Source organism: Apteryx rowi, unplaced genomic scaffold, assembly GCF_003343035.1.
Source record: "Apteryx rowi isolate R43461 unplaced genomic scaffold, aptRow1 scaffold_30, whole genome shotgun sequence".
Taxonomy (NCBI): Eukaryota; Metazoa; Chordata; class Aves; order Apterygiformes; family Apterygidae; genus Apteryx; species Apteryx rowi.
Window position 1 is genome coordinate 4,525,679 of NW_020449419.1, and position 23,447 is coordinate 4,549,125.

The 23,447-nt window shown below is 42.5% G+C and overlaps 1 protein-coding gene across 1 annotated transcript; it reads right to left on the reverse strand.

Annotated features, from left to right (window-relative positions):
* Positions 1–1,005: 1,005 nt before the first annotated feature.
* RGR (retinal G protein coupled receptor) lies at positions 1,006–21,623 on the reverse strand. The gene is made up of 7 exons (XM_026069954.1): positions 21,494–21,623; positions 17,495–17,651; positions 15,307–15,428; positions 4,836–4,989; positions 3,957–4,074; positions 2,285–2,398; positions 1,006–1,349 (listed from the first exon to the last, which is right to left on the reverse strand). The coding sequence occupies exons 1-7, from the start codon at positions 21,570–21,572 to the stop codon at positions 1,206–1,208; spliced, it is 888 nt and encodes a 295-aa protein (XP_025925739.1). The 5' UTR covers positions 21,573–21,623; the 3' UTR covers positions 1,006–1,205.
* Between the last annotated feature and the right edge of the window lie 1,824 nt (positions 21,624–23,447).

A 23,447-nucleotide genomic window follows, 5' to 3' on the forward strand; every position in this document is an offset into this window, starting at 1 on the left:
GCATCATAGTGACAGATCAGCTTTTTCTTTAGTTAGCTTCAAAAGCTCTTTCATTGTCAATGTTTGGAAGTGAACTGTATGATCTCTGTAAAAATCAATTAGGTTTGGCTCTCTGTGCACACAGTTCCTCAGTTATTGTGTCATGCACCTATTTTTTGCAAATGGGTCATTCTGAGACACTTCTTGTAGTAACAGGCAAGACCAACTGACAGTTTTGCGTTCTGTAGGCAATGTGAGCAACATGATCAAATACAAAAGTTTAAAATAGACATTTCTGGGAGTTTAAATATATATTAATTCCTATCACTGTAAAATAAGTGGCTTTTTTATTGCTCAGACCCTTCTCTATTTGCAGCTGCTTCAGTGATTGCTTTTACCCACTTAAAGCATAAGGGAATTTAATGGCAGGTGTGAAGGTAATTTTTATTCTTACAATGTTTTTAGAACAGAATTTGATCCATACCTCCCTTTAGTTTTTTGCCCAGTGTTTGATTAAAAATATGAATGCTTTAATGATACACTGTGAGCTTTTTGATTGTCCTGGTGAGTAGCAGCTGCAAGATCTGATACAGTTTAGCGTGCAACTAAGCTGAATGTTGCACACTAATTCATTTGAATAGGAGCCAAGCTAATATTCCTTATTTATGTCCACTGAAATGTTTTGAATTTTGAATTAGGAAGGCAGATTCATCCTGAAAATTTGGGAACTCCTATTTTGGGTGCGTTGAAAATGCGTTGCTCAGATGAACAAGCTATTTATACAGACACGTGGTATAATTCTGGATACTCCATTAATCTTTTAGTAATCCAGACATTACCATATGGACAAACCACATGCGGATTAATTCGGGTAGGCCTCATTGGATAAGCAAATACCCACTTTAGTTAATTTGCTGAGCTTTTATGTTAGTCCAGGAAAAAAAAAAAAAAGCTTTGTAGCGCACGGTTTATTTGCAGTAACATATAAAATGAGACTGACAACAACCAACACAGGCTTAAGGCAGCTTGTTTGACAAGCAGCTTGTGATAGTTTGAACAGTTATCTGTGGGGCTTTCTTTCAGTGCTTCGTTGCTTGTAGCCAGTGCACAGCCTTTCCAATGTGGAACCGCCTTTGTGTGCACATATCGGAGAATGCACATGGTTTCCTCTACTGTTTTGCCTTCAGTGATGTACCTGCATTAATCTGGCTTAACGTCGTAATGGGTTATTTAGTTTTGTTATCAACCTCTGCTTTCTCAATCTTCTGTCCTGTGAGGAACTGCCATATTCCTCCTCTGTAGTTCTCGTTCCCCAGGGCATACACGAAGGCATCCGCTGTCGGCACGCTCTTGGCAATAACGGCAGGAATCTGTTGTGAGACGCAATACTTGTTAACAGCAAACTCAACTGAGGAGCCAGTGGTCTGGGGCGTAGTTCAGCCTCGGTTCAGTTTCCCTTTACCCAACAAAATGCTTCTCTCTTGGCAGCAGCTTGCTACCCCAAGGAGATGAGACCCCTAAAAGCTATTTGGTCAGTCAGTGGCGCTTACCCAGGAAAGGGTGTCTCCAGGAGAGAGAAGTTCAGTCGGTGCCTGCTGAAACTGAGATGTTTTAGCTGAGACTGAATACCAATGCATGCTTAGGAGGTGCGAATGGTGTGCCATGGCTTCCTTTTGATAGGTAAATGGACAAATATTGCTAACACGTTTTATGTGGGATACTAAATATCTAAATACACTAATGCATTTAGTGACCTGAAACTAGGCTGATTTTTGAGAACTGAATAGAAATTGAAAGGTTCAGTATGACATTGAGACTGCCTCTGGGACTCAGTATAGCCAAGACTTACAGAAAAAAGGAGAAAAAAAAAGTGTAACCTTTAGAGTAACTTTATCAATTGCAACTTCCCTGAGGAGAGGAAAATATTAGAAAAAGAAATGAAACTGTTCAAAATTTGAAAATTGAGTCAGCACTTGACTTTGGGAAGGACACAAAAAGCTCCTGCAAACTGTGAAGCAGGTCAGGCTTAAGGATCTCCCTAATCGACTGCTGAAGAAGAAAAAAATCAAACTTCCTAATTTTTTGTTTGATAAAAGCACTGACTAATGCCTATTGTATTACTGTGCTTAGCTATTTTGCCTTTAAAATGGTAGATAAATAATATGCTTTGAGGAAACAATTTGCTTGTTCTATATGATCTCCTTTCAAACTGCTGGTGAGTAACTTGGTGGTGTTCTATTGGAATGAAGAGAAGAAAGCAAGAACAGTGTCATTTTTTGACTTCCCTCAGATGGCATTGACGTACCATTCGGTATTTTGGTGAAATGAACATCACGTTTTCAACTGCTGCATAGAAGCATAAAAGGCAATAGGGACCCCAGCAAATGACCAGTGTCTTCAATGGTAAACCAGTATTAAACTGAAAAACAAGAGCAACAAATTCCTTTCTATTTCACAACCGCACACTGCAATAAGCAGATAGGACATACTATGAGGTTGTATTCCTTCCTTAGTAGGAAAGGGTTGGCCAGTAGAATATACCGTACCGTGCCCGCTTTGCTATTGATAGTAATGGAGCCGTAGGAATATATTTCCCAACGGTTTGTGCTCTTTCCTCTTCCCCAAAGGCTGCCTATGGAGTAAGCCAGGAAACTCTGTTCCCTGGGAACTGGCATCAGTTGCTCCTGGAGCGAGTTGACAGAGTAAGTTATGCTGTAGTGGTTAAATCAGTGGATCTGCTAACCAAAGCAGCTGTGGTCATTAATAGCTACTGAGGGCAGAGGGCAGTATGCAAGTTTAATAACAGATTGAAAAGGAATGAGATATTGCTGACTTCTTACAGGGTCTTGCAGCAAAAGTGTGGGAAGCCAGTATTGCAGCAAGGCAACAAATGAATGCAGGGGCACTGTGTCCTGTCTGGTTCCTGTGCCCTTGCATGCTAGGGCCTTATCCATGGTTTTCATGGCCAGTAGTTCCTGAGTCCCTTACAAATATTAATCAATAGGGAAATGATATTTTATGCTTACACATTTTCTGCATCATAGCTGGTCTGCATAACTACAGAATATTCTGTAATAGGCAAAGAAAAAAAATCAAAAGCTGTTACATAAACTCACTGAAAAAGCAGTAGATTTATAATAAAAACTTGTTGAAGTATGTAGAGGACTTGTGTATATTCCAGACAGCTACAAATTCGTCTGCCTGACTATCTCTTTGCCATTATAGCATTCTCCTTAAGAATTAACTGTCTTTATGAAGTTAAGGTGTCGGGCTGTACCAGCCAGCCAAGGGCCATGCCCACAGCCTGTATAGGCTGCACATAAGGAAACAAGTTATGTAATCACCAAATTGCATTCCCATAAACCTGCCACGCCAGAACAATTCCTTTGTTTCCGGCTCATAAAGATTTCTGAATTTCCTCAGCAGAGTATAAACATGCCACATTTATAAAGGCACTTTGACCCGCACTGAGCGTCTATGACATTTCTTTGCGGTGTTGTAGTTCTGGAAGACTTTTTCAGTGATAAGCTAAGAGCTCATATGAAAGCAGGTAATAAGATCCTTTCTGAGCAAAGCTACTCTGGGTAAATATTGATATGCAACTAACAAATACTCTGTATACACTGTTTTTTCTTGTGACTAGAATCATAGCAGTGTTGGCTGGGGGGATCCCTGGAGATGGCTACTCCAGCCTGCTTTTTGAAGGGGGACTTTTGCTCAGTGAGGGTGGCTGTGGCTTTGTCTTAGCTGAATCTGGAAATCTCTGAGGATGGAGTTTCCCCAGCCTCTCTGAGGGAGCCCGTCCAGTGCTGCATTACTCTCCTTAGTCAAAAGAATACTGGGAGTTAGCACAGAAGTCTGTGAAAGAAAGCTTCTGTGAAAGAAACGGGGAGAAGGAATGGGGATTTTTGAGGACTGACTCAGATGCAAGCCTATTTTTGGCAAGGCAGTTGCAGGGACTGGGGAAGCTTTCTTACCTTATACTGCCCGCTTTTCTTGAACTTTTGATGTATGGATTGATAGGCAGACAGCATGATGAAGCCCGGGATCATGAAATTGAAAATGGACAGAGCAAAAAGGAATGTGACATAGTTTCTGGAAAGGGTGAGGAAAAAGAACAGACTGTTAATTCCTGTCCAGTGCATCTACATAAATTTAATGTAAATATTAACTTATATTTTTAAAATTGCCAAAACCAGTCCTGTCCACATGCTTTAGATGCAGCATGTTCTGAAGGTCAGCTAGGTTGTGCCATGCTGTTGTGTATGGGACAAACACACAGTGTAGATAACAGCATAGTGTAGATAACAATGCTAGACCTTATACATGCATCAGAACAAAACTATTTGGAAAGAGTTTTGAGTACTAAACCCATAAAAGATGCAGCTTACAGATAACCAGACAAATAAAGCCAGGGAACAAGGGCGAAGAAGAAATCCAAAAGCCAGCCTTCCCCCATGGACCTGTGAAAGCTGCCTCGGTGCTGATTTGGAGCTGTCCCCGCTGTCCCTGAGTGTAGCATTGCCCCCAGTTGAGGGCATCTCAAGGTGTGCTTTCCCCAAACTGCTAGGGAGGGAGATCTGTTACAGCAGCAGGCAATAGCTGGTGGCACAGGGGCTAGCCCAGCTGCCCTCCGTAGAGGTTTTGGTGTGTTACCATACTAAATGGTGCACGCGGCTGGAGCGGGGCTGTCCCGTCAGTACGGCGTCCTCCCTGCAGCCCTCCCTCGAGAGCTGGTGGGACGGCTGCTGGCTGGGGATGCTCGGGTGGAGGAGGCCCTGGGGTTTGCTCGTTGCTGGCAAGCACCTCTGTGTGTGCTTGGTGGAAAGCTGCTGCCCGATCCCTGCACGCCTCACCTGTCTCCTTTGCTGTAGTCCAACGTGCAGCAGGTGCGGAGGGGCTCGTAGTCATATTCACCCCACCCCAGCAAGGGCATCACGGACCAAAATGCAGCAAAGAGCCACGCAAACACCACCATTGAGATCGCTGTGCTCCACTGCAGCTTACTTCCTGCAAAAAGAGAAAGCGGGGTCTTAATGTCTGAAAGAAAATGATTGCAGTTTAATATGGAGACAAAGCTGTCCTGCTGTCTATTGCCAAAGCAAAGTGACCTGTCCTCTGAGCCTAGGTGAGAAATAAACAGTTTCTGTGTTTTATAGCTTGAAGCTGACCTGAGTTCAGATGAATCAATCTCACATAAAATTTGAGGGAAGATTTTAGACTCTGGGGAAGCAGCAAATTATACTTTGTTTTCATGTGCTTTACTTGCACAAATGCTATACTACTGGTCAGCTTTGTACCGTACTGGAGATGCAGCTGGTGTTACAAACACATTCTTATGTTTTTGGGACATGTTTAAAGACTCAGATGAGGCAAAAAGCAGAAAAAACAGGGAAGGAGATGGAAAACAACAGTATTTTAAAAATTAGAGCCTTGCTGCACAGTGTGAGTCTGATCTGAAGTGTGTCTCTGCACACACTTCCCAGCCACTGCCTGCTTGCTCCAGGAGTGGGGCCCCTGTTTGTTTTATGTGTATCCTGTTCTGAAAATGCTACTCATTGATATATATGTGCATATATATATATACACACATCCTGGCAACAGATCCTGTTCTAAAAATGCTGCTGGTAAAATTATTTTGCCCTTAGGATCATTGTTTAGCCTGGAAGGCTCCTTTAGGAGATGAGAATCTCAGCATCAGTAATTTTTTAATAATTTTATAATAAAAATGATCACTTGTGTCCTTCTCATCCAGTTCCATAAAATACCGTTGGAATAGGTCAATGAATTAAATGAAAGATGGAAAACTTTGGAAGATACAGGAAGTATTTCTTCACAGAGAAGGCAGGCAGCCTTCACCACTGCAGCAGGACATTGTGTTAGCTATGCAGACCGCGTGTAAAAAGGCCGGGATAATTTTGTTATCGAGGCTAATGTTCATTATCATGCTTGTGCTGAATAGCCCATGACGCCGGCTGCACCAGTGAGGAGCACGGTGGCTTTGCCCACTGCTTCTTTCTAATCAAATCTCCTGTTAGAGAGAAATAACGATGTAATTTTCTCTGAGGCTAGGAAGCAATCTTCTCCTCTGCCCTTGACAGTAGTGTCGTAATGGGAGGCCAGGAATATTGGGGCCAGTTGTGACTTTTCCTTGAAAGGTGAGCGATTGGAGTTGGCTGGGTGCATGACAGAAGATCAGTCCCGTCCTCTGGTCTGGTCTGGTCTGGTTAATCCTACATTCGTGGGTCAGCAGCGTGCTGGGGGCTGCGTGTGGTGGAGGCTGGCAATCCCCCTAAGGTAGCAGCACCAGGAAAGACCGCAAACTCTGTGGTTGCTCTGTTCCGATTGTACTATCTTTATTTATTTTTAAAGGATAATAATATAGGTGTCTTAATGAAATTGCCCCTTTACAGGAAAGGGGAATCTGCCTCTGTCCTTTTCCTCATTCTCTAGAGGTTCTTCAGGGAAAAAAATTAAAATTTGAATGGCATTAAAAAAAAAAATAATCAAAGGGGGTCTTGAAAAAATGATGTTTGGTGCAAGTGTTCAAAAATTAGTTTTAGGAAAGAATACTGTATACATTGCAATTTAAATACTAAGGAAAAAGTAAACAAAATGCATTTTATTAAATACTGTATGTTTTATTATGGAAGTTACTGAATATCTGATGATGTTTTTAGTAATTTAAAGCATAATTACTATTTATGAAGAATGATTAATAATAATTGTCTGTCTTTTGTATGATTCCTATATAGAAAATATACTTAGGTTGAAAGGGCTCAAATTATGTTTTGCAATATTGGCATGATATGACTGTAGATGACATTGCTGACCATAACTGACTTAGGGGATGAGAACTCTCTATCAAACTTTTTAGAAATTTGTGATTATTCTTCACCTCCCAGTCCAAAGAAGCTATATAGCAAGAAACCCAGCATATGTATGTATCCTTTCAGAACTGAATCCTATTTAAGTATATGTTCGAACAAGAGCGTTAGTGTTGTTATTCATTGAAAGTTTCCATTTTCATTTGTGTTCTAAATAGCGGCTCTTGTAGCTTAGCTTTACACAACTGTAACTTGAAATTCAACTAGGACAAAGCTTATTACACAAGCTGTCAGGTTTGTTTTGTGTTTTACATATGCTAGCAACTTTTTAAAGGCATTATCAAAAGCAGCTGCAATGAAACCTGGATCTGAATTGTTTCTTTTAAACCAAGCTCATGACAAAAGCAGCTTTATCGCTTTGGGAATATGATTTTGTAAGCGGTAAGCCCTCCTGATATTCTGGAAAAAATGAACTAAGTCTTTTTTTTTGTTTTTGAGCCAGAGAGCTTGTCAGGTTCCATAAAACAGATAAAAGTTATCTATTGTGGTATCTTGTGGCAAAAACTTTACTTTCTTTCTGTCCTTTTATTTCATGGAGTTTTGCAATATCATGAAGGTCTCAAAACACAGTCAGCCCTGACCTACGAAGTATGTCGTTACTGGGTCCTAACCACACACAGTCGTCTTAGGAGTCTTCGTATGTCAGGGAAGGATCGTTGTCATGACAAAATTTGCCCTCAGCCGCTGGAAGGTGTTGCTGAAACATCTGAGGAAGCCGGCGAGTGGCCGATGCCACCGGCCGCACGTGCAGAAGGCGGGAGGAGAGGGCTGCGAGGGAGGCTGGGGCTGCCCCGCGGGGAGCGTGCCCGGGGCCCTTCGGCCGGCCCGCGCCGGCAGGGGGGCTCGGGGCTGCCATCCGAAGGCTCTGCTGCGGTCGGGGGGAGGCTGGTCCCCCCGGGCGCGGGGTATCTCCTGGCGACACTCAGACCTGCGGGGGCATCGATGTCCCTGCATGGGGGCGGGGGGCACGGTTGGCCAGCGAGCGGCAGCGGCTGGGGAACGTGGCAGCATGGGAACCAGGGCCCACGCGCCGGCGACCCTCCCACAGACATCTCGCTTCTCCCACTGGTCGCCCTGTGACCCCAGCTGTCTCTGCAGGAACCAAAAGGCAGAGTCTCCTGTTGGTGTTCAGGTGCTTGGACAGCCTTTAACTGCTGACTTATTTTCCTTCCTGCTGGGGAACTTGTTTTGAGGACACGTGCTGCCTCTGAAATCCTGCCTTATCTGAGGTCAAGCTTGTATGGAAAAGCCGGGGCAGCCCTCGTGTTGCCAGCGCTCTCCACCTCTCCCGAGTCTTTCACAACAACTAATGTTGCAGTGCACACGCCTGGCTGATGACTAACAAACTGTGCAAATCCTTGTTGGCATTTTAAGTCCTGACCTGATCACTGTGCGTTATTAAGCAGCATAACTCTTGAGCCACTGAGGGCTCCTGAGTTGGCCATACCCAGCCTGAAAATCCCCAAGCAGATGTGTGTTGGCACCAGCAGAGCTCCAGTGGCTCATCACTGTGCAAAACTTATTTAATTGGATCCTACTTTTGCTCTCTTGATGGCCTGTCTTTCCTCCTAGTCCGTGTTCCCCCATGCTGGGCACAGCTGGTTAGCCTGCCCTGTCATCGGGGCCACCAAGGGGGAGAGCAGCGGTGTCACCGTGCCGGGAAGGTGAGGGGTGCGGGGACTGCCCTGCCCTGCTGTGACCTCCCCTGGCCGGGGGGATATGGGTGAGCACGCTGCCCAGCGAAGGCACACGTGCGGGGGAAGAGAAAATCAGGAGGCCTGCCTGCCTGCCTTTGAAGGGCAGCTTTGAAATATTTTCTCTCAGGAGTGATTTTAATGAGGTTTTCTGTGTTTTTAAATCTTTTTTAATTGGGAAAGTACAGTCTATAAGAAACTCTAGGGAAAAAATCCCAGTGCTTTTAGCTCTGCAGCCTAACTACGTGTGCCAGGCTTAACTACCTCTCTGACGCAGGTGAGGTGGTCCTCCCGCCTGGCAGAGCTGTGCCTCGCCGGTCTGCGGAGGACAGTGGGTCTGCAATGCTGAACTGAAACAGTTGTATCTCTGCTAGTTTTTTCCTTAATTGTGGGGGGCTTTTTGCTTCAAGATTTGCACCTCTTCTATAAAAATTGTAAGAAAAAGTTTCTTAGTTACTTTTCCATGGATGTTAGGGAATTCCATTTTTTATTAAATGTGGAATAAAGGACAGTGTGTCAGGAACATGATGCAGCCTCAAGAGAATCCAGAAACTGAGGATCAGAAACTGTAATAACCATATCTCCTGCAGTGCAAGTCTTGGCAGCCAGAGTTTGGAAAGCTTGCTCTGAGGCTGGGTTCCTATATTCTGTGTCCTCACATTTAAGAAATCCCATTTTGGGCACTAGAAACTGGTAAAACAGAGATTCAGAGCTTACAAAACTAATTTTCCTGGGGGTGGGAGGACACACCACTTTTTGCAAAACAGGGATAATAAAATGGCCACAAGGCACAGTGGTATGTTTAGTGCTGGTAAAGCACTTTGAGATACTTTGGAACTAGATTAGTGCTAATAATTGTTTGGGGGGCTTATTACTGGAACAAAAAACACTCCAGAGGCTCAGCAGACAGGTTAATCGCTGAACTGACGCAACCCTCTCCCTGTTCTTGGGACAAGTCATGCCGTAGCAGCAACGCTTACGCTTCCCTGCTCGTGCTTGCTGCCCCGGGCCTTCTGCGTTACCTGTGCTGCACTTGAGATTTTTTTTTGGGGGGGGATGCTGGTGAAATCAGCTGCCTGTTGGCCCTCCAGAAAGCATTTCATGGCAAATCAGAAATAGTAAAAAGAGATGGCCAAAAACGTATGGATGTTAAATGAAACAAACTCAATATCATTTCCGTTTTCTGGAGTACATTTCACTGAGAACCCAGATAAAATACTTTAGGTACAAGAATGATGAAAGACTCATGCTCAGTCCACATGGCAAAAGCGTGCCCTGCTCTGAGAGGGCACGGCAGCGCCAGAACAAGCTGGGAACAGTTTTTCTTCTGCATAATAGGTCATTGCTTTACTCTAAATGCCTTTTTTTGGCCTAATAAAATTTAACATAGTAGTCATGCAGGTCCTAATTCAGTTAAATGTGTATGTTTTAAGTTCAGTATATGCTTAAGGATATAATTCTTAATTAGGGCCCTCTGCTGGCAATCTGGCCCTATTAAGTCTAATCACTCGGGCTCTGGCTTTCTCTCCTTGAAAATCAGAAGGAAAGTTTCTGTTTTCTCATACAGTCAAATATTAATACAGGGGATTTTAAACACCTTCTGTAAGACTGTTTTGTAACAGAAAGAGGTCACTCATAAACAAAAACCATAATCCTTTTGATTATGCTAGCTAGTTTTCAGTGACATAATCATATACTATTGCTCCATCTGCAGTCTTTGAAAACTTTTATGAATTTAGATTTTTTTTGAAGATTTACAAATTGGTCCAGTATTAAACTGATTTTCATAGAAAGAGCAAAAAATACATCTCTGGCACAGTGGCTACCTTTCAACTAGGTTTCAGACTGATGTTCAAAAGGAATTTCTCAAACAAAAGGCCAGCAGGATTTTCTAAGATGGAGAAGAAGAAATCCTGTTTCTTCATTCCTGCAAGTAGATAAATGGTAATAGCTGAAACTTTCCAGAACATTCTGGCTCATGCTGGACATGATGCATGGCAAATAGCACTTAAAACTGGCAAATTCTGGCAAAGATGGAAATATCTGAAAAAGTTATATAAGGGGAAATATCAGTCATAACTAAAATACATGTTGGTACCTTCTTCATCTGCAGTGCTAAAGGCACCGGTCACTGGTGCTCAGAAATGTTCATTTTTTGTAGGAATAAGAAAGCTGCACTGCATAATGGCTTCTTTTGTGCATGTTATTAGAAACAGCTCTTTAAAATGCCTATAGAAAGGGATTTTTTTTTACTCTATTAATTTTTTGCTGTGGTTCTCCACAGTCATAAAACTGTCTTGGCAATTACCTCCTGCTTCAGTGAAAATGCAGAAAGGTCTGAATAAACATTGGCATTTCTGCAGGGAGGCGCCGATGTGGGTGCAAGGCATGACAGGACGGCTGCACTCAGGGTGACAGGACGTACGCGCTTATTCCTCATTTGACAGAGCTGACAGCTACAACTGGAGCAAATGGTAGTTTTCTGTCGGTGAATATTGATAAAACAACCTAGATTTCCCTGAGTGGTAAGGGTTATATAAAACTCACTGCAGTTCTACTTCTTGTAATTGAATGCTCATATGAAATCCCTGCTGGTTTTGTTCGTCTTTCCTTTCCTAATATTGAGAAAAGTACTGACATAAATCTCTTCAGATTTGCCATTTCCCCCTAATCCTTAGATGCAGGTATAAAATCCCCTAAATTTTTCTTTCCTTTTTAAACTGCAACCGTATACCTTGGTTGTGAAAGGAAACAGCTGACCTGGCTCCTTCCCCCCACCGCCCGCTCACTCCAGCGTGCCCCTCTCAGCCAAAACGAGCCACTCGTTAGATCCAAGTAACTTCAGCAAAGACGTCTCCTTCGTACATGGCTGCCTGCTTCGAGGCAGCTGGCCGCACTGCTCTTCCCACTGGCTGCTTGCCATCTAAGCCCAAGCTCCAGCCAAGTCTCTTATAACTACTGGTTCCTTCCTCCCTTGGTACGTTAAGGGCATAATCCAGGGCGTCCCCTGCTCCCCCTGTGAATAACTAGGGAGGCAGAGCTAGCAGTGTCTGTACCTTGATGTGAAATGTCATCTTTTGCCCTAAATGCTTGGCTATTGATAGACAGGTCCCTCAGAGTTTGCCCTTATTTCATTAGCTGTCAAAACCGCTTCTGTTTTCTCTTTTTTCTCCCTAATGATCAAATTTTGAAATAAAAACATCTGTTTTCCTGTGTTGTTGTTGATTGAAATAGTTATTCAGCCCCCTCAGATTCCCCTGCCTTTTCTCTTCCTATTGCATACTTCTAGTAAATGTTCTCAGGTTTTTGTAGTCCTCTCCTCCTTGCTATAAAAGTAGGGTCTTGCAGGCTTTTGGAAGAAAATAATTGGCATGACCAGTAGGACATTCCTGTGTTCAGGCTGTCTCGTACAATGCAGATGCTGCTGTTCTGATTCTGAACATATTTCAGTGTGAGGTTACCAACATGGGATTACTTCAGATTTTTAGCCATTCTCTCTTTACTGGTGGCATATTGAAGTAAGGTTTCATAATATGTTATGCCTATCTATCTATGTAATGTTTTAACATAATATATATTTTAAATCAAAGCCACATTAAGGGGATGAAATTATTGTCTGGGAGAAAGAAAGGTAGAGGGAGAAGAATAAAATGTCTTAAAACTCTAGCTTCTGTCATGTGTGATGGTCATATTGGTTTTTTTCCATGTGTCAGTCAATAGCAGCCTGTTCTTTGATGAGTGACTTGTCTTGTTATCAATATACCTTAGGCTAGTGCTTCTTCACTGAGAGTTGTGTTGACTTCCAAATTCAAGAATTTGGTCAATTTTCAGGATGTTGCTGAATGTATTATTTGTGTTATTAGCATCCAGAATGGTTGAAAGATCCCATTTTTTTTTCTAATCATCATAGTAATTCCTCACATTCTCATCAGCTCTTTCTTTTTCAAAAATATCTCTTGATACTTGATAATCAAACATCAGTTAAGGAATGCCACAACAAAAGCTTTCTCAGAAACTAGTAGAACATAATGAAAATATTATAGAGGATGATGCAATTGAGTCTGGGAAGAGTACAGGTTCCCGGGATGAAGATAAAAGATAGATGCCTCTGTTTGTAGGGAAGGGAGTTTCATACTGTCTGTATAGGCATGCAGCTCGCACCTGTGGTAACAGGATTTTAATGTATGGATTGAGAACACACTATAGCCTGCAGGCATGGTATATCAGATCTATGAAATACAACTTAATCTTCCTTGCAATCAGCATGTGAAGGATGAAATGAGAAACTCCCTGGTCTTACTGGAATAGCCACAGAGCTTGAGCTTTTAAAACCTTCTGTTCTTGTTTAGCTTTTTGTTTGATAATAGCAGTAATAGCAGTACTGTTTGGTTATCACTAAGTAATAATTTGAGCAAAATAGAGAAGTTTGTGCCCTTAGGGCCCATCTGCCAATGCTTTTAATGTAATACATTCTTGACTGGAGGAGTGCATGACACAAAAACATTAAAGTCAATGCTGCAGAGAGCAGAATGTCTTTCCAAAGACATGCTTATTTTCAGGCTGTCTTGTGAAATGTAGATACTCTTCTAGCTCTAAATGTACTTCAGTGTCCAAGGGGTTTTGGTATGGATGGAGCTTGCAGGCTGCATTATTTGGAGCCTTTGTATGGGCATGAAAAAAGCATTTCCTTGCCTGAGCTGAATTCTTGACAAAAGTTTCAGAATAAAACGTTGGCAACCTTTCTGTGCTCGATGGGTTCATCAGACTGAACATGTTCTCTGTGTGCTCTGGGTCTGTTTTACCACTTGCTGCTTTAATCATACAGAAGCAAAGTCTAAAAGGCCGTGTGTGTGAATGCTAAGGGAGGATGGGATCGAAACACTGCAGCTCAACAATTTCTTCCCCAGCCAATTTTTATGCTTTTTCTTAGAAAATATTCTGTGAAGCGGTTTGAGCATTTGTGCTTTAGCACAAGAAAAGGAAGGCCACATTCATCTGTCAACATCTAGCAAAGAGGAAAAAATGTTTTTTGGGAGTGGTGCTGTCACACAAGGTTCCCTGGAAAGAGCCTGGCTTTAGCAGGAAACATGAAAGATGCAGATCCTCCTGGGAACCTGGACTTTGCCAGCTTCAGCTGGGAGAGCTCCAGCATGACTGCTGAAAATGGCCAAACAGTTCAGATTATGGTATGTTCATTTACTGCCTGAGATTTCCTGCTAGGAAGTCCAGCAAAATAAGTTTGTTGCATGTTTTGTCTCTTCCCCTATTCCTAATGAGGGCCTAATAATGTGTTTGTCACTCGGTGCTTTCCTAATAACTTTTGAAAATATTGGCTGTTTTGAACTAAACTGGAAAGGGAAGTGGGAGCTTACAGATATGAAATAGCTGCAATTACTGTGAAAAAAGGTGTTTGGGGAGAGGCAAGACACCATGAACGCACTCTTACGGCAGGCAGCATGAACCTATCTAATTAGACACAAGAAAGCATCATCCCTGTGCACCAAATTCATAGGAAAGCAGGTTTTGCCAGTTCCAGTGCTTACAAGACTGCTAGTTTGTTTTACAGCAAATAACAACATCTCTTTTTGCGCTTCCTAACTTCCGCCATAATGGGATACAGTTATTCTCCCGTTCTCTCCAGCCACAGCACTGGTTGGTGTGCAGTTTGGCTCCCAGCACAAATTCTAACAGCCTCAGGATAACCGTGTCCCTGCAAACACCCAATCCAACTCAGAAGTCTAGGTTGGTAGAAATTCCTACTCACTTAAGTGCATGTACAAATCCAGCACCACCAAAGTTTGGGACATAGTTCTCTGACAAAAGACAGTACATATCTATCTCTACAAATCCATGTACTTTAACATTTCTATAAATCCTTATCTTTCATCTAATTCAAAAATCTGTTTTCACAAGGCCATAAAAAAGAGAAATTTATTTTCCTGGGTCTATCTCCCTTTCAAACATTAAATTTTCATTAAGTTCAGCTAAGGTGTCAGAAATTGCAAGAAAAACAAAAAGCAGCCTTCACTAAGAGAAGAAAAATAACATATTCCTCCTCTATCAGTGCTTGAAGAAAGCTCCACCACTTTTATTGAAGCTTCCAGATAATTTGTTCCTTGCTTTGGAACAACTGTACCAAACCCCAGTCTCCAAAGGGAGCCTGGGATGTAATTTGGCCCTCGGAAGTGGTGCTTGTGCCCCAGAGCACCTGCATGCTGCGTAACAGGGCTGTTGCCTTCTCCCTGCCCTCTAGCACTGCTGCAGATGTGCTGCGCTCTCGGCTCGGATCCAGCTGCACAGTCTGTAGAGGCAGACTCTGCACCCACGTAGAATTTATCTGGAATCAATAAACTCTGCATGGGCATGAAGATCTGTTTGGTACAAAGCAGGGTGTTGGATGGAAGCCCAGGGAGCATAGATTTTTCTTTAATATGAGGTGTCGGATGTTGTTTGGGACACTGATGATTACTTACGGAGAAGGCAGAAGCTTTGGAATAGGATCAGGATGTGGAGGTGTTCTGGAAGAGGAAACATCCTGAGGGGGGTTGGTTAGTGTTTCCTGTATGGGAAGGGGTCCCTTGAAGAGAAAGTTTATTTATCTCACAAACTAGAGATAGAACAAATATAGACATGTGTATAAAATATGCAGATAATAAAGTATGTGTTTGCTGGGATTCTTTGAAATCTAAGCATGCTGCCTTTTAGCAGGATGTGGGTAACGCTGCTAGGTAAACGATAGCGCTTACTCGTGCAATAGTGATGGTACCGGTCCCAGGCAACTGCAGCGCTGGAGCTGATGCTGGCTAGTGCTGTCAGGAAGCCCTGGAATCCATGAATTTGACAGCCATCAGAGCCATAAGGCCAGTACCTGTCAATGAACAAGGAATGCATTAAGAAAGTGGTAAAAACGGCTGAAGACCTGTTTGGAAATTGTGTTAATGGAGGGGGAAAAAATGATAGCCTGTGCATGTGCTTTGCCAGTCTGAGGAACGTTTCCACTGTGAAAGACATTACTGTGGTCACCTTCAGGTATTTGCCAGTACTTAGCTTGCTAAGGTGTCTGATATAGTACAACAGCTCTATTTTTGCAGAGAGAAGAAAACAACCCTGTATTTATCTGTTAGGGAAGGCTGGCTTTTAAATTGAAATCTACATTTCTTCCAGGTACCTGTACCTTCAAAATCTTCACCCACTAGGAGTAGCCAATTTGTCAACATGTGAAAGTAGCAAATGTGTAATAAACTTTTGCAAAGTCAGTGGAACACAGTTCCACTTTTTTGCACACCATGGAGCACAGTACAAAAGCTCACAACAAATAAAAATTACTCCAGATAGCAAGACTGATGCCTCCAAATGTATTTGCAGACCTAGAATGGAAAGAAATATGAGATGATCTCACACAGCAGGCATCTGCTGACGTGTACCTTCAATATCATGGTCACCCATGGCAAAGAGCCTTGGCCTTTTTTTTTCTTTTTGCCTTTGTCTAACATGATTCTTCTGTTTGTAAACTGCTGCTGACTATCTGTGAAGTAGAAATCTTCAGCAATCTCCTTTTTTATGTATTTATACTACACCAGTGTAATTCATTATGAGACTATCTCTGGAAATCCCTTTGAACAGGAGATAGCTGACTTCCCGGGAGGCTGCGTAACTTCTGCTTCCATTTAAAAGAAAAGGGCCTGCAAAGGCTCCTCGTCTTGTAGAGCCCATTTCTATTGCAGTGCCTTTGGAGCCCACCAAATCAATCCTGTGGATGGCCACAATATCGCAGATACCAAACAATCTGCAGCTATTTATGTTAGCAGCTGGTGGCTGGAAAGGGGGACACCAGCTTTCAGATAGATAACATGAAGTCTTATCATGGTTTCACTGACCTGCTGTATTGCTAATGTCCCTGGGGTTCCCAGTCATGAACTAGGGTCTTACTGCAGCATAATAAGATACAAAACAGAAAAAGGTAGTTCAAGTTTCCCAACAATTATTACTGCACTTCCTATTCCCTTTGCAATTATGGTGCTGATATACTATGAAGCTAAACTGAATTTCTGAAAGGTTAGAACCAAGTTCATTTTTGATGTATTGACCTTAGCTTCTTAGCTCCAGTTCAGAAAAAGCATCTTTATTGACTTCAGTGAGACATGAGTATCTGGAACAGGAATGACCTATACCTGTGGTAAAGCAGTTCTTGCATAGGGCCTCATTGTAGCTGACTATTGACTTGTTAACTTGCAAAAATGTTTTTATATCTGTTAAGAGAGAAGCAAATTGTCACTTTCCGGCTTGAAATGTTTTTCTCTTGTCTAGTAAAGCTATTTTCAAGGTTTAAAATATGCTACTTAGGTGGAATTATTCATCAGCTGTCTTATAGAGTGTGTTTTTTTGCAATTTGGTTTGCTTTTGAGTTGTTTGTTGTAATTATTCATTTAAATACTTCATATTGTTTTTGTCCCCTGATTAAATGACTGACATCTGTGAAAATGTGGAAAATCAAATGTGTCATAACTAATGTGAACCTCTTGAGAATAGGTCTGCATTTTCATTTTCCACAAATTTCTGAAATAAATGCTTTAATGGAAAAGTTTACAAAGAACAGGAAGGCTTGCAAATAACTTTGGGGTCAGTCTGGAGGTTTAGCTGAAAGAAAATGTGTGGGTATTACATTATTCAGCTAGCTTTACTGTAATTACTGATAAAACTGTGGTTAAATATTTCCTATAATTAATCTTCTAGGCAGTGGTAGTAAAGTCTACTTTTTTATCTGCCTGGTAGAAATGTATGTTTAGAGTTTTATTTTGCACTTTAAGATTGAAAGAATGAGAAGGTTGGTTAGCTGGTATGCTAGAGTCACTTAATTAATTTTGACCCTTTAAGGCTTTAGTTGTTCATTTTATGTGGTTCTGTTGAGCATCCTTTAGGAAAAAGAAGATATACCTTAGGAAGCTGGAAAAGGCAGCAATGAACGCATTGATGCAGATCCCACAGTCAGCCAGTGCAATGCTGAGAACCAGCAGATTACTGGGTGTTCGGAGTTCTTTGATTTTTCGGAAAGAAATAATTGTCAAGCCATTCAGACAGAACCCAAGCAGGGCTGAAAAACAGAATTGTTTGGCATGATTCAATTGGAAATGGGAAATACCGACAATGGTTCTGCTGTTTTCTTTAATGAAATAGCAATAACCACTATGGAAACTTATAGCTACCATGTAGTGGTTACTGGTGTCTGCACCCAAGTAAATAAAAGACTTTCAGGGGAAAAGTCATGGGTGGCAGCTGAAGCCAAAGCTTTGAACTGCATCAGGGCATCAGGGATGTGGCCACTTGTGGAGCAGAAATGGTTTTATTTTATTTTTAATTCTGTATTTTACTTAACAGAGAAACCTGTTTGCCAGGTTCCATCGAAGGACTCATGAGTTGGAGCAAGGTGGATGCAAAGGAGGCAGTTTCAGAGGGGCCAGCAACCAGCAGGCACTGCTGGCCCACACCTCTTGTGCTGTGTCTTTGGTAGAGAAATGGGTCATGTTTAGTATCCGTTGTAACGTGCTTTTTGTGGTTAAGCAGAGAAATTCCTCAGCCGTGTTTCAGTCAGCCTGCCTCCCTTCAGGCTTCTGCCTAAGGTTAACCTAGACAGCACTTCAATCACAGCAGCTCAATCTTATTACTGCCCTTCGTCAATAGACTATACATGGAAAGGAACAATCTAATTATAAAAAGCAGTCCCTGATAGATTTTATAAAGTAAGTTAATGTTAGTCCTCAGAGAGGAGCATTCAAATAACCCCACTTATTCATCCAGCATGGAGCTATGCTATCCTGAACCCTATCCTTCACAGGTTTAAACTTGAGCTTTGTCCTTTAATGTCCTTTTCAAGATGACCTGGATTATTTTAGCTCTGATGAGGATCTGACTCAACATCACATCTCCAAATCTAACTTAGATGAGAGGCAGCACATCTTTTTCTTTGTGTTCTTCTTGGAAATAGAAATTATGTAGCAGAGAAGAAAATCCATATTTCCTGATTCTGTAAAATAGCATAGTTACTTATGCTCGTTGTCTTAATTCTGCAGTTGCATAAGATGGATGATTTTGTATAGTAAGAAATCCTGTGCCCACTTTAATTGCATTAATGGCTGATGGCATAACCATAGTAACAGCTGATGTGCTTCTTTCATTACACAACAGATAACAAAATGTTTTCAGGAGAAATATTTGGAGCCATTTGAGATGTGCTGTTCTTATTTCTTCCATGCCAGCTTACCTCCCATCTGCAGGATAAAGCTGCTGCCAACTCTCCCAAATCCATTCAAGCCTTTTGGGGGAGTGACCATATTTAGAGCAGAGCTGAAGTGTTATTACTACATCAACTTTTTTTCTGGCTTTTCCCTCTTTTTAGAAGGTCCAGGCTTCTCTGCACACCTCTGTCTTAAAGGCTGGCATGAGTGTGCATATGGACAAATTATTAAATTAAAAAAAAAAAAAAAAGCTTCACATTTCCATTTCTAACACAGCAAATGTGTCCACTTAATGAAGTGAATGCCAAAAGGTTTTCTTCCTTCCCCGTGCTTTTTTGCAAGCTGCACTTACAAACTGCAGCAAAAAGAAAGTGTTCATTGCCTTTGCCTCAGAGCCTCTAAGAAGGTGAATTAGTCTTTAATTATTTAGTTTGATCTTCTGTCTAGTCAGATGACAAAGATAATGTATTACTGCCAAACCGTCGAGCACATTCTGTCTAAAACCCTACAGAAAATACTGGACAATCATACTGTTAGCTTTGTTTAATAAAACATAAATAGGTTAGACCTTATATAGTTTTAGGTGAAGGTCTGTTACCAGCAGGTAATTTGCTTGGACATCAACAGCTGAATCCTTTTGTCTTCTGACAGCTTGTGGCACAACATGCTGTGTGTCTCTGTGTGCACGTACTTTCTTACGTATTTCTGTAAATATGCCCTGTAGGCTGGCTTACGAGAATTTGCCTTAACAGTTTTGCAGTCAAGAACTCTGATGTTGCTTCACTATCTACTGTGGTAAAGCCACCATTTTAAGCAGGGCCAAGAGTGACAAACCTGCATCTAAGTCATCCAAAAAAGTATAGACTGGGCTTCAGGATTAAGGTATCTCTAAATGTTCACTGGACGCCTGTCCATCTGGCAAATTTAGCAGTAGCGTAAGGATATTAGGTATCTATGCAGTAAATAGGGAAAACCAAGTTGAAATAGCACGAGCTAACTCAAGTCTCCATAAAAATTAATACCAAAAACAGCTCTGAGATTTGGAAAGTTCAGCTGAAAAGTTTATAAAATGTATTTTATGTATCCTTGTCATCTCTAAGCAGGTATTAAGCTAGGCTAGGCTGAAAAAACAAACKCTGAAAAGACTAAAGTAAGGAATGTGTGTTTTGTCTGGCAGTAGCTAGAAGGCAGATATGCCCCGCGACTAGCCACTGAAGTGTGATTAAAAAGTAAGCGTTATTATTTCCCAGCCAGAGAAAAAAGCAGCCRAGCTGTGTGCTCATTTCCAGCTGACAAGTCACCGGCAGACGCCAGTGCCCTGGCAGGTGCACGGTGCTTGGGGCTGGGCCAGGCGGCGGTCGTGAGCTGCCTGCAGACAAGCTATTCCCCATGCAGAAACTCGGYTGTCACCCTCCGCTGACACCATCCCCACCAGTGTCCATCCTCCTGCCACTTCTTCCCTTTCCGATTATGAAGAGCAAAGTCACACAGTGACCCACCCACCAGGCCTTACAGATGGCTGGATGGCTTTTGGCCAGTTTTAGCCTTAAACTCTCAATCTCTTTAGGCCACGGTGCAGCAACTGGCTCTTGGGCCACTTTCTTCCAGCCATAAAAGCTGTTTCTTCTCCTTTTTTCCAGACGTAAAAGCTTTTTCTTCTTTCCTTTCTCCAAGGAAGGGTTTCTGACACAGATCTCCAGCTGTGCTCTACAGGCAGATACGGTGCTGCTTCCCAGCAGAGCTCTCCTGTCCCTCATTTGTGCTGGACCGTTTCAGTGAGTAGAGGTGCTCACCTGTAGGGAGAGGGCTTCTTTCTCCCCATGCTCGGCACTGACAGGGTGAGCTAACGAGCACTGTTTCCATTCAGACAGCACTTAGGGCTTCTCCTCCTCTGCTGTCAAGCCCTGCGATGCCAACATCCCCGACTGAGTGGTGTTGTGCAGAGATGGGGTCCCAGTCCATGAAAGGGACCAGAACAGAGGCCAGTGACTGACACTGATGTATTCATGGCTACAAGCATAGCCTTTGCTAGCTGCCAGGTAGATACAGATGCACAATTTTGTTATAGTGTCCCGATAAAGTGGCACATGGATTGAAAAGCCCGTACTGGTTAAATTAAACGAATTCTATCTCCTACTTCTAATTTCACTTCTTAACACTGTGAAAGCTTTCAAATCTCATGCAAGTACATTTCTGTTCCTTACTGTTACCAAGCAGCCATTAATTGCAACTCTACCGAAAAAATCTGGATGTATGCTAATAGTTAACAGGCTATTTTGGACCGATCATCTTTGATTATAAGACGGCCATCACAGCCAACAAAATAAGCAGCCAAATATTATTAAGGGATCATCAGTCAGTTCAGCATCCTTCCTCTGAAGAAAATAAAATTGCATTTAGAAGTCAACAACAAAATCTTACATCCCAAATTCTTGCTAAGAAACCTAAGTAGCAAGTRTTTCCCCTCCACAGTGCAGCTCTATATACAGAGCAGATCTTCATTGCAAGCAACTTGCARCCCACCCTGATTTACTCACCAGAAGTACTGCTGATGTAGCCATAGTAACCACAACAGGTCTGGGTCAGTGTATCACAGATGCTGCTATTTTCTCCAATTTTCCTTGTCTGCCCCCCAACACCTCCCCCTGGATAATAAGGGGAAAAGAATCCTATTTCCGCTGAAGTCCCACACCGAGCTTACCTTCCACCAGCAAGGCAGTGCCAATGGCAAACACCTCTAATTCAGTGAAGCCTTCAGGGAGAAGGTATGAAGTGACCATACTTGCAATCAAAATGCCAATAAATTTAACCTCTGCACTCTGTTTTAGCTGTGGGGCTGCCTTTTCCCTGGATCCCCCTTCTTCCACTAGCCCAAGGCAGCTTCCTTCTTAAAGGACCGGCTCACGTGCAGACACATGCTCGCTATTATATAAAAGCTTTGGGTTTTTTACTCCCACCACTACAATCCCTGCAAGAATGTCATTAATGATGGGGCTAGCATCAACCCGCACCCCCCCTTCCCCTGCARATCGTATTTCAGACACCAGCAAAATGAAAGCATTCATTGCAATTACAGGAAGTCTTTGTAGAGACAAGATTAAGAACTCTGTCCAGTTAATTTTGCAACACTGAAAAAGAATTAAAGCTTTTGGAATGAAGGAAACACATCATGTATAATTGGGGAGTGACCTGAAAAACAAAGGGGCCCTCATTCAATTGGTAATTAGGGGAAAAGTATGAACCAAGAATTTCTGCAGCATATAGGTTTTCCCCTCACTCATTTTTTAGAAACTGGGCAGTGTATTTTTGTGGCAATAACTGTTCTGTATAATAGCATCACTCCTTAATAACTCGGGCTTAATTTAAGATGCACACTTGCACGGCCTGACTACAGGCAAGCCCGTGCTAATTACTGATTTTGGACCCCGGACATACAGGGATGTGTGCGAGTTGCCTGGTGGTGAGTGCTCAAAGGAATACCTTACTGTCCTTTCCAGGGCTGGGCTCCTGGTGCAGTGCGTCTCTGGAGTATGGGTGATGTGCGGGCTGCCCAGCCTGCGGATCCACACATGACAGCCCTCTTCCCCCGCCATGAGCAAACCCACATGGTCCATCCAATACGTAGCACCTGGTCACCACGCACCTTTGTCGTGCCCTGCCAAAGTCACTGATTTTCTCTTCCTTTCTGGTACTATTGACTGATTAAAGTTTTGGGAATTTGAACACTTGAATCCTGCAGAATAGAAGCCAGCAGCTCCCGGAGTCTAGTTGAAACAAATGGTACTTTTTAGCTGTGAAACTATTTTTCATGTCATTTTCAATGCTTGTCCATGAAAAGGGAGCAACTCAGCCATACTTCTCAATTTTTAGCCTACGTTTAGTGTAGCAATACCTAGAATACCAACTGGATATGGCTCTTTTTTTCTTTTAAATGGTATTTCACTCCATCCTTTTTAGTGCATTCATTTTCTTTTTCCTCCCTTCTCATTCTTTATTGTAGATTAACTGCTACTGTTCCGTGGACCTTCCCGTTGTCCTAACTGATAAGAAGATACTGCTAGCAGGATAGTTGCTATTTTGACACACAACCTTCTTCGTCCTCATAATCCTGTGCAATGGGAACAAAAAGGGAGTTGAAGCACAAGGCACATTGGCTTCCTCCAGCCAAAGTGTACTCACTCCAGCTCCGCGCCATGCTACCGTGGCTCTTGGTTGATTCAGAGGTCAGGCAGAGTGAAATTGCTCCTGATGTGGCCAGTGCCTGCTCATGGCTTTCCTGACTGTGCAGCAGAGGCGCATTCCCATCCAGGGTTCCTGGTTGAAGCCAGTGGTATCGGGATTTTTTTTAGTTTTCCTGAAATTCATGCTTACAGGCTGTGATGCCCAGGAGGACTGATAAGGGCTTCAAGGCTCTTGTGAAGCCATCTTACTGTCTTTGTGTCAGTAAGATCACTGTGTGATTGCTTGTATTCAACTTACAGCTGTTTTCAGTGTGGGTAATTGCCGTGATGGATATGCTCTTGGACTTCGAAGTAAGATTCAGGGGGCATGGTATTTGTTAGGCTATACAGGTGTTTGGTTTAAGTAAAGCAAAATTACATTGCACATATAAATCCATCCTTATCTTTGTGTTTCACTCACCTGTGTGTCTTGAT